Raw genomic sequence first — 10,893 nt, forward strand, 5'->3', positions numbered from 1 at the left:
CTTACTCGTGGACGGACCAGGACCACCTCGATTTAATTTAGCTCAAGCTATAAAATGCACAAGTACTCCTAAACTCATACGTACCTAGGTATGCAGCCTACTGTCTTGTAGGTATTAGCGGGAGTGTGGTACTCATTCTCAACCTGGCACCATGTACGAAGCACTCGACTCATAACTTAGAAGATACGTACCCGTCCTACTTGTGTGTGCCTTTTTCAACCTCGTACATCACCTCTCACACACAGCCTCTTTTCCCTCCATCCGCACAATTCGCACCAACTCTTCCTCTTCACAGTCCTCTCTCATGCGTCCCCGCGCTACCGCCTGGCCAGCCTACGACAGACAATCCGCTCTTCCGTTCAGGATAGCAAAGGACAGCTCATCGTCACCCCACAACAGCTCGCCTTGATTTTGATCGCACCTCTAGCTCTGGTGGCTCCGGGCTACCCCCAGCCGGTACCGGCAGTGGCACTCACCACTCCAGCTGTGCAAAATTCTGGTCACCGTAGGCTCGCCAGAAGCAGAGAAGAATATTCGTACGTTGTGAAGATTCGATGCCTCCCCACAACGATGTAGAGGCCTTTCATGAGGTCCTTCGTTCTAGCCGCCGCATTCTGGCTCTGTGCGGCGCAGGCCTGAGTGCGTCTTCAGGACTGCCGACCTTCCGAGGAGCTGGCGGTCTTTGGAGGATGCATGAAGCTACGAAACTAGCAACGATGAGGGCTTTCATGACAGATCCAGGTCTTGTATGGTTGTTTTATGGTTATCGACGACATCTAGCCTTGACATCCAAGCCAAACCCGGGCCACCGAGCTCTGGCAGCTTTGGCCAATAAGAACCCGGACTTCTTGTGCTTGACGCAGAATGTTGATGGTGAGTTAATTTGCCTCTTGTCAGTTTTTGCTGCTGTTGATTTCTGCTTCGTCATCGTCGTTGACAGACGTCCACGTTTGCGGTTGAACTAATGTGAGGCCACTTGCGGCTTGCCATTGGCTATAGACTTGTCTCAGCGAGCAAATCATCCATCAAGTCAACTCTGCACTCTGCACGGTTCTTTGTTTGACGTCAAATGCACGACGAAAGGCTGTGGATGGATCCAGCGGGGGAATTTCGATGATCCCTTTTGTCCAGCACTGGCACCAGCCTCCGAGGACCCGCCTCCGGGAGAGCCACTTCCTCTTTTAGATCCATATCATCGAATAAAGCACGTCTCTGATGAGGAACTACCCAAATGTCCACAGTGCCAGACGGGTATTCAGCGACCTGGCGTAGTTTGGTTTGGCGAGAAGCTCGATGAGGATATGATTGAACATATCAATGAGTGGATCACCAAAGACAAAATTGTAAGTCCCGAAGCCACCCTAACACCTCTTTATCAGCATGGCGGACCAGACATTACTTTCTGCCTGCAGGCCGGCTACTTTTCTACTTTTGGTCGGGGCAAGTCGGCTTACATGGATTTGCAGGATTTGATGCTTGTTGTAGGTACCTCTGCGCAAGTGTATCCCGCAGCCGGATATATCTCAAGAGCAAAACTACATGGGGCTCGTATTGTTACCGTGAACCCTGAGGCCGAGGATGAGACCGAACTGTACAAGATACAACCAGGAGACTTTGCCTTCGGTCAAGACGCTGCTGAGTATCTCCCGAAATTGCTCGAACCGGTGATTGGAAAATTGCAAGAAAACGGAGAGTTTGAAAACTGAGATTGAGGCAACACTGTCAAATTTTCGAATGGAGCAAGCGCCTCGGTGCTGTCTTTTTGTCGGACCACATCTTTTTGCCTTGTGAACAGGCCAAGCACAGCAATTGGGACTTTTCTGATGCTGCTTTGACTGAACTGGATTTCTCGTTTCGAGTACCTAGGTATGTAAGGGTTATAGATATGGCGCGGCTAGTAACAGGGTTTGGTATACATGAATGACGGCGTGATGGTGAAGGGAGGGATTTTGGGTTCGGAATTTTGGGCACATCTAAATGGGAAGGCGCGTTCGTTGATTTCGCTTGAACCAGACCGCTTGGGCAGGCAGGAGACACAGCCGATAACAACATTAAAGTCTTGGAATTCAACAGCTGCGCCGCGTAAACGGAGCTTTAGCCATTTAGATACCCGTCAATTGATTGATGCCTTTGACCTTGAACCTGAAGCTCACGCTTCGCCGAGCTTGCACCCTCAATTTGGTACAAAACATGACAATAGCATCCATATCCCCTTTCAGCTAATATTTATTGCATTTGTAAGTATCACCAGAGCCAACCCTGTTCATTGCATGATACGGTACCCTTGGACCTCCCTCCGCAGAACTCTGTTGGAGCTCGGCGCGGGGAATATTTATCACAACTTGACTCCTGTCAAGCCCAACCAGTACTTTGGATCTCAGGAACTGCGCGTCATTTCTTTTACATCGGACCGTCTCATCAATGCGGCACGATGAGGGACTTCTGCGTGGCGTGGTCGTTCGGCAGCTTTAATAAGTAGGGTCGCAATCGTGGCGGTGACAGCTACACCGAAGGTCTGCGCAACCGTTGCACCGAATGGCTCGTGAGGGGAAAAGCGATGACACCGCCGGTGACGGTGCGCTGTCAGGTCAATGTCAATGACGGAAGCCGACTAATTGGCTTAAATGCTGACATCTATGATAGGAATAGGTAGGTCGTTGATCGTTAATGCTACCCCGGAGATTGCTTCCCCGCGTTGTTGGGATATGGACTAGGCACATTTATAATGATGACGGCCTGCCGATCAGTCACAAAATGGTGCAGTATTTCACGCTTCTCAGTGTTCTTGAACACTTCGGTTTTGGTTCAGTTACTCACAATACACGAGGCACGGAATAGCTTCGTTCTACTGAGCACCGCCATGCCAAAACTCAGAGTCAATCTACTATCGGCTCTGCTACTCTGGCCTGTTGCGTCCCTCGCGACGCAAAATGATCCTCTAGCCTACGTCAATCCTCTCATCGGGACGATAAACGGTGGTAATGTATTCGCTGGAGCAACTCTTCCTTATGGCCTCGCCAAAGCCGTCGCAGATGTAGATGGAGCCAATACTGGCGGTTTCGCTTTGGATGGCTCCAACGTCACTTCGTTTTCTTCCGTTCATGATTCTGTAAGACCACCCTCTTCCGTATACTCACTGTTTGCCATGGTTTTCATAATCACTGACCTATGTACAGGGGACGGGGGGCAATCCAAGTCTAGGCAATTTCCCATTGTTCCCGCAGGTCTGCCCGTCCGATGAGCTTAACAATTGCAAGTTCCGGATTGGGGATCGGAAAGTTCATTACAAGATGAACTCGGTTGTTTCTGAGCCTGGACTCTTCGGTATTGAGCTTGAGTCTGGCATCCATGCGAACATGACAGTATCAGAACATGCTTCATTGATGAAGTTTACATTTCCAAGCTCCGAAGACAATCATCCGTTAATCTTGCTTGACCTTACAGATCTATGGCAAAGCCGGCAAAACGCCAGCATTCACGTAGACGAAAAATCTGGTCGCATGGTTGGAAATGGGACATTCCTGCCTTCTTTTGGCGCCGGCTCATACCAGCTTCACTTTTGTGTGGATTTCTTTGGTGCGAAAGTACACGATACGGGCGTATGGGTCAATAATCGTGCTGGAACAGAACCGAAGGAAATATTTGTCACCCGCGGATTCAACCTATTTTATATCGAGGGTGGCGGCTTTGCGAGATTCAGTCCCGGTCCTGACAATACAGTGACAGCAAGAGTTGGTATCAGCTTCAAAAGCTCAGAACAGGCATGCAGCAGCGCTGAAAAGGAGATTCCAAGTCCCCTTAAGGATTTTGACAAGCTTGTCAAGTCTGCCAAGGATGCATGGCGAGAGAAACTAGAGCCGATATCCGTTAAAACTGGAGGGGCGGACAAGGATTTGTTGTTCAGCTTTTGGAGTGGTATTTACAGAAACATGATCTCACCGCAAAACTACACAAATGAGAATCCCTACTGGGATACTGGCAATCCTTACTTTGATTCATTCTATTGGTAAGTGTCGACTCCGAATCACTCTAGGGCCTAGAAAAACGCGCTGACCACTGTCACAGCATTTGGGATAGCTTCCGAGCTCAACACCCGCTTTTGACTATCATCGACCCTCATGCGCAGACGCAAATGGTCCAGTCCTTGTTGGATATGTACAAACACGAAGGGTGGTTGCCTGACTGCCATATGTCAATGTGCAAAGGATGGACACAGGGAGGTTCTAATGCCGATGTTGTTCTTGTAGACGCCTACGTCAAGAATCTCAGCAGCACGATCGACTGGGAACTAGCACTGGAAGCTATTGTTACCGATGCTGAAAAAGAGCCTTTGGAGTGGTCTTATCACGGACGTGGCGGCCTGCAGAGCTGGCGCAAGTACGATTATATCCCGTATCTGGACTTTGACCCTCTTGGATTTGGGACCAATTCGCGCAGCGTGTCAAGAACTCTTGAATATGCATACGACGACTTTTGCTTGGCCACTCTCGCTGAGGGATTGGGAAAACATGATTTGCAGAACAAGTACATGCGCCGCAGTATGAATTGGCAAAATTTGTGGAAGAAAGACCAGACTTCCATCATCAAAGGCAACGATACTGGGTTCAGAGGCTTCTTTCAGCCCAAGTATATGAATGGTACTTGGGGCTTTCAGGACCCAATAGCTTGTTCGGCTCTTGCCAGCTTTTGCTCACTAACGTCAAATCCGAGTGAGACGTTTGAAGCCAGTATCTGGCAATATTTGTTGTAAGTTGACGGAACGTCCTGGACGGATAAATTAGGACTGATAAATCCCGATAGCTATGTACCTCACGCGACTTCCTCCCTCATTTCGCTGCTGGGTGGTGACGAAGAATTCATATCCCGCCTTGACTTTTTCCACAAGAGTGGATTGGCAGACATTTCCAACGAACCAGTCTTCCTGACCGTTTACCTCTACCACTATGCCGGTCGTCCGGGGCTGTCTACCGAGCGGATTCACCAGTACATCCCTTCCTCGTTCAACAACACCCACGGCGGGCTTCCAGGTAATGACGATTCGGGAGCCATGGGAGCATTCTTCTTCTTCTCTGTCATGGGCCTGTTTCCCGTAGCCGGGCAAAATGTGTACCTCATAAATGCGCCATTCTTTGAGGAAGTAAGTATCAAGCACCCTGTAACAGGGAAGAAGGCAACCATCCGTGCGGTCAACTTTGACCCTAAGTATAAAAATGTGTATATTCAAAAGGCGACGGTCAATGGCAAGCCGTGGACGAAGTCGTGGATCGGTCATGAGTTCTTCACGGAGGGCTGGACACTGGAAGTGACGCTGGGCAGCAAAGAATCGGACTGGGGCAAGAAACCGGCTGATCGACCGCCAAGCTGGACAATTTAGAGTCACAACATATGCTCCTTTTACATACATAGCGAGCAGAGCCAGTACGCTGAGTATCATGTCATTCAGTCTCCATTCTGCTTTGAATAATACGTTGCCTCACCACACCGTCCTTTACGAACTTCCACATTTCAAGCTGCTCATTTCTCCCACCCAAGACGTAGTGTATGAAGGAAAGGGTCGCTATGCGCCACATCCTTCAAGGTCTCAAGAACCGCGTCCCCAACCTTCTCCCATTCATAAACCGCCATTGGATTGCCTATAGCTGGCCCCAATCCCCTGACAACATCACCTAATCCCTTGTGTAAATTGTCTCCATATCCATTCAGGGCATTAAAGATGAATTTGACCACATTATGGGTGTCATCGTTTGGAATTTCAAGTTTAGAAGCGAGGCCGTCCGCAAACTTTTGAGCATTGCGGATGTAAGTTTCCGGGGGGATGTCCACGATGAGTAGAACCTTAAAACTAGGAGACTGGAGGGCCGTGGGTATAGATGTGTTGGGGAGTGCGAGAAGAGGCGTTGCAAGAGCCAAGATGAGGAACTTGAGATGCACTCTGGTATTAGTTTCTCGGTCTATGATAATGATACGGAGATGAGGCGGGTCATCAGCGTGGTCTGGGTTATATGGTTTTCGAAATAAGACATTTACAGGAAGCTGATAATCGAAGACTTCTTGAAGACTTTCCGTCGTTCGGGTTGGGGCCTTGGAACATGTCTCGGTGTCTTGGTACCTCGATTGGCGGCGACTAACTAGATTGCGTAGGAGGATATGTAACTGTACCTGCGGGAGGGAATCCAGAATATCTTCACGTTTAAGAGATCCGGCATTAATTGGGATTTAGTTGTACTATGTGGAGATAGGATGTCTTGTCGATTCTTGGGGATTTGACGTACCAGGTAGCGTCGTTTAGCCAGAATGATAACACGACAGGTTGGTGTAAATTCCGATTTGGCATCTAGATGAATCAGGTTATGCAGATGGCTTCCCGGACAGAGACGGTAACCACGTCGTGGAAGGCAACCCCTTATGGACTTACGTTTGTGATTCATCGAGGGTTCCAGAATTCATAATGTACAGATAAACTCATTGCCAACATAATGCCATGTCACACACCAATCTACATAGTCTTGTAGTATCGTCGCATATGAAACATGGGAATGATATTCTCCCGAAAAGTATGGCGAGCTAAAAAGGGTATCTTGCTCAACCATCACCATAAACGCCGCGCTATGCCCCCAAAAATTGCAAATTAATCAGAATCATATTCCACCAACGTCGCAGTTTTCACTTCCTTCCCGGGCGAGTCACCTTTCGTATCATCAGTTCGCTTTCTCTTAACACCCAGGATTCTCGTCGTTTTGGCCGCGTCCTTTTTTTGTAGAAAGGGGTCCTTCGTCACACGGGTGTTATTCACGATGGATGCCACAAAGTCATCTTTGCGCCTCGCCATCTCCTTATCCTTCTTTAGGGACGGATTCTTGTCCTTCCTCCCAACCGTCTCATTCTTGTTCACTGTCTTGAACAACGGTTTTGCCAGCGCCCTTTCCGCACCATCATCATCCTCACCGAGCCCAAAGTCCACCAACGCGGCCCGCTTGGCGTCATCCTCCGTCCCAGGGACCAGGTCTATGCCCAGGCTCATCCTCTCCTTCAAGTCTTCTGCTCGTTCCGCCTCCCGTTCCCTCTCGTTCCGCCCTACCCGAAACGCCTTTCTCAGCTTCTGATTTTGTGTGTACGGATCCTCCCAAGTCTTAGACTGTGCGTCTATTAGATCGTCAATCCGTTCGGTAGCCACCTTCAACCTCTCTCTATCCTCGATGGTCTTTTCCAAACTCGCAAATGCATTCTTGCGTAAAGCCTCGCGCTCTTGGTCCGTCATGATAACCAGTGCTTCGTCTCCCTCACGAGGACCTTTATCCTCGCCCGTGTCCCGCTTTTTGGCTCCTTCAACAACCACATAGGCAGTATTCTTAGGATCGGTCCGCATCTCAATGGTGCCGCCGCACTGGGCGTGCCGGAAACGAAAGCTCCATATGGGGCTGGTGTAGTAGTTGCCGACTTTCTTCTTCTCGGCATTGAAACGAACTCCTTGGCCGATGATGGTGGGTTTTGGGCAGGAGGAGCACCATATCGGGAAGGGCATTTCGAAGCGGACGGTGAGGATGCCATGTGAGGCGAGTTTGGATGCGCGCTGGCCGAGGGCGTGCTTTTTGTGGACTTTGTTGGCGGAGGTTGTGCCCTCGAGGTCGGGCGGAACGTAGCGTCCCATGTTGAAGCCCTGCATGGCGGGCAGATTTCGTGGTGTTGACTGTAGAAAATGGTTGATTGATGTGTGATGAAGATGGTGTCGGTGGTTTGATGGCCATGCTTGGGTTGAAATAGCTCGGGTCTGGTCTGGGAACTTTATGGTGGGTCTGGACCAGTGCGGATGCTGTAGTGCCTCCAATGTTGAGCTTAACCCATGAAACTTAAACCATAAAACACCGACTGCAAGTCGAGTCGGGAAGCATATGCAGCAAAAGGGCTTAGATTTGTCACATGACAATGAATTGACTCTTGAGTCTTCTGGAGGTTTCAGATAGGATTAAGTTTAAACACTCAGGTTCGGAGACTGCTAAGCAAGAACAGCTGGCTCCAGGTAACACAATTTTAATCTCTTTCTGCCTACCCTACAGCATATGATGGACCACATTGGAAGCTCAGAGAGACGGATAAGTCATTTCAGTGTTCTCTCTTCCCAGCTACACGATTAAACATTCAAGTGATTGTCCACAGTGGGATCAAGCAGTACACAACGAAATCGATGGCCTAGGGACCTGCGCTCTGTATCAGTCCGGTCTACTCTTCGTGGCCATGGTCCTGACCCTGCTGACATTTCACACTTCAACGACCTACAGACAACAGGCATAGAAAGACGGTACACTGCGAAATCCAATCGATTCCGTTTCTTTTAATGACCCGAATAAATGGTCGGCCGCTTAGTAATACCAAATATCTACTTCAGTAGTCTCTGGCACTGCCAAGGATGAGCATGAGCTATGCGCCTCGAGTCAAGGTATGTATGCCATGGCCAAGAGGCTGGCTTGTGTTGAACGAGTGTAACAGTCTAGCGCATGGAAACCCCATGCCTCTGAATGATTACCCAGCCTTGAATTACGTTGCACCGCCCTCGGAAGATGAGTTCGGGTATCTGCATCATCGCCCTCGAACTATGGCCACGGTATACGTCAAGGCACGTTCCATAGACATCACGTTATATTGGTACGACGTGTTACCAACTTCGCTACATTGATCCCTGCTTCCTGCTCTGTGCTCTTCCTCAAACAAGGTTCTCTCATGACACCTTGGCTATGCCGCAAACTTATGTGGTTCGCAAGACGAAACTCCATCATTCCTCAGGGCTCTTGATCGTGGTTGCTGGTTACTGTTAGAGCGAGCAGTCGTGGAATGAAACAGAACTGATCAACCAAGCAACCCACCGTAGAGGTATCTGATCGACGCAGAACCTCCCCCATTGTCAGGGATGTCATCGGGCAAGAAAGGTCCTCGATCGATTGCGCCCTTTCACCTCCCTTCCACATGGAGCCAATGTCTAGGGTACGTGGGTCAGTACATACGAGACAGTGTTGCAATGAAGAAAGGGCATGTCGATACCACCGACGGGAAGGAAACTAATTAACTTAATGAGCTACGGAGATTAGGACATCTCATTTGGAAAGTTACGTGAGACAGTCGCGGGTATAAGAAAGCTTATCTAAATATGTCGAGAATTGGCTACATTCAAGTATGTATATCCCGGTGAGCGTCTAGCTAGGTAGTTTAGGAACTGGATATGGCTGGGAACACTGGATATGTGCGTTGACAACAAGAACGCTTCAAGAACGGTTCCGAGGTTTCCAGCACTGGGTACCCCGTGGCATCATGCATGTCTACTCTCACAATCCTGCCACCAAGAACACGGGACGTTGAACGGCAGCCACTTTCATGCTGCCCAACAGACGCAACACGTAATCGATCTGGCTTGCCAATGCAAATATTTCAAGTGTTGTGGAGAATTCGCGGCACAGAACAAAAAAAAAAACTGCCTAGCTTGGGTGACAAAAACAATGGTTCGTTCCTGCGCACCAAGCTCTCCATCGAAAGCCGAAGAGTTCGTGTGGCAAAAAGGTTGGACCCTAGGTACAGGTAGGCAGAGTAAATTTAGAATGGCAGAGAGCGGGAGTGATGCAATGAGGTGGTGCTAGCGCCAGATAGTCACCTCTAGCTACTCGATGTGGCTGAGATGATAGGCAGGGAGGAAAAGGTTTTCTTTGGGGCAACAAACAAACGTTCCCAAGAGACTCACAGGACAGGACTCCGTGCAGGGCCGTCAACATCGCACGGGTCTGGTGCAAATCATGTCAATCCCGTCCACTATCATGGAGCTCAATGGAGCACGCCTCCGCTGATTGCAAGCTTGGAGTTTCTTTGCCGAAGCCTCGGCAAGACCCGAAGAGAACGGCTTTCCCGTAGGCAAGAAGGCGAGATTCTTCAATCTGAGTTAAAATAAGAAAAGGCCGTGACCGTAATTACTCGCCTAATTCGGCAGGCACCGAGCAGATAAGCCATTGAAAAAAAAAAGGTGAAATCTGACTGAACCACATGATGGATTTAGGTAAGAGCACAGCCCCACGGAAAAAGGCCCACCAGACCCAGCCCTGAATACGAAGTCGTCTCGGAGAGGTGCCAGACTGGGAGAGACAGCTTCAGACCTTCATGAGCACTGTGTCTGGTCTCTTGTTCAGGAGCATGGAGGAGTCAGATGCCGGTTTGCCGCGCATATTCGGCACAACTTGGCACCACCATGGTTAGGAGAGATGCTGGCATGGTCGAGGACCATGCTGGCCGGACTGCTAAGTAGACAGATACTGTGTTGCATCAAGAATGCAAGTTCTGGTGATTGTTTTGGTCCATGAGTCTTTTGCATTGAGAGCAGTCCATTCGTTTGTCGACGATGGTATCTGGTCAATTGGAGCGGCGGCGACGTGTCCAGTATTCCATACGGAGGAAGAAGAAAGGTGGTCCTCCTGTTTCAGAGGTCAGCAACAATCTTGTCTTTCTAGACGCTATGTCTCACCTGTGCACCTGACTCCCTCTCCCCCAGTGGATAAAGACAGAGTGAGGACACAGCTCACGATGCGGTCAGCCAGAGGGAGTGTCATCAAAATCACAGCATTTGAGACTTTCATGCAGAGAACTCACTCCCAAGGTCGCCGTGCAGATGCAAGTAATGTCCAACACGTTACCCCAGACCTGACAAGGTGCCATTCATTGGTTTGGTGTCACCACACAAGATGGTTTGGCTGGATTGACAGGATCATGGTCGCATCCATTTCTGACATGAATTGACCCCCATCAACCGATTCCATGATGGCTTTGGGGTGGTGATTCCGTTTTGGCTGATGCGTCGCTGATCAGCCACCGTCGCCCGCCAACTGTTTGTGAGAGGCAAGCTGTTCATGCGATCTCAACACA

The 10,893-nt window shown here is 49.5% G+C and overlaps 4 protein-coding genes across 4 annotated transcripts; 2 read left to right on the top strand and 2 right to left on the bottom strand.

The window, feature by feature from the left end:
• Window positions 1–554: 554 nt before the first annotated feature.
• On the top strand, window positions 555–1,706 carry VFPPC_01627 (NAD-dependent histone deacetylase, silent information regulator Sir2; the record flags this gene model as incomplete). The annotated part of the gene is made up of 3 exons (XM_018281420.1): window positions 555–873; window positions 1,000–1,343; window positions 1,413–1,706. 3 exons carry the CDS (start codon window positions 555–557, stop codon window positions 1,704–1,706), a joined length of 957 nt encoding a protein of 318 aa, XP_018150124.1.
• Window positions 1,707–2,860: 1,154 nt separating this feature from the next.
• Window positions 2,861–5,374, top strand: VFPPC_01628 (alpha-1,2-mannosidase subfamily; the record flags this gene model as incomplete). Its single annotated transcript, XM_018281421.1, has 4 exons — window positions 2,861–3,109; window positions 3,177–4,006; window positions 4,066–4,746; window positions 4,801–5,374. 4 exons carry the CDS (start codon window positions 2,861–2,863, stop codon window positions 5,372–5,374), a joined length of 2,334 nt encoding a protein of 777 aa, XP_018150125.1.
• Window positions 5,375–5,514: 140 nt separating this feature from the next.
• VFPPC_01629 (hypothetical protein) lies at window positions 5,515–6,447 on the bottom strand (the record flags this gene model as incomplete). The annotated part of the gene is made up of 2 exons (XM_018281422.1): window positions 5,515–6,124; window positions 6,416–6,447. The coding sequence occupies 2 exons, from the start codon at window positions 6,445–6,447 to the stop codon at window positions 5,515–5,517; spliced, it is 642 nt and encodes a 213-aa protein (XP_018150126.1).
• Window positions 6,448–6,628: 181 nt separating this feature from the next.
• On the bottom strand, window positions 6,629–7,663 carry VFPPC_01630 (hypothetical protein; the record flags this gene model as incomplete). The annotated part of the gene is made up of 1 exon (XM_018281423.1): window positions 6,629–7,663. The coding sequence occupies one exon, from the start codon at window positions 7,661–7,663 to the stop codon at window positions 6,629–6,631; it is 1,035 nt and encodes a 344-aa protein (XP_018150127.1).
• Between the last annotated feature and the right edge of the window lie 3,230 nt (window positions 7,664–10,893).

The sequence above is a fragment of the Pochonia chlamydosporia genome, chromosome 1 (assembly GCF_001653235.2).
Source record: "Pochonia chlamydosporia 170 chromosome 1, whole genome shotgun sequence".
Classification (NCBI taxonomy): domain Eukaryota; kingdom Fungi; phylum Ascomycota; class Sordariomycetes; order Hypocreales; family Clavicipitaceae; genus Pochonia; species Pochonia chlamydosporia.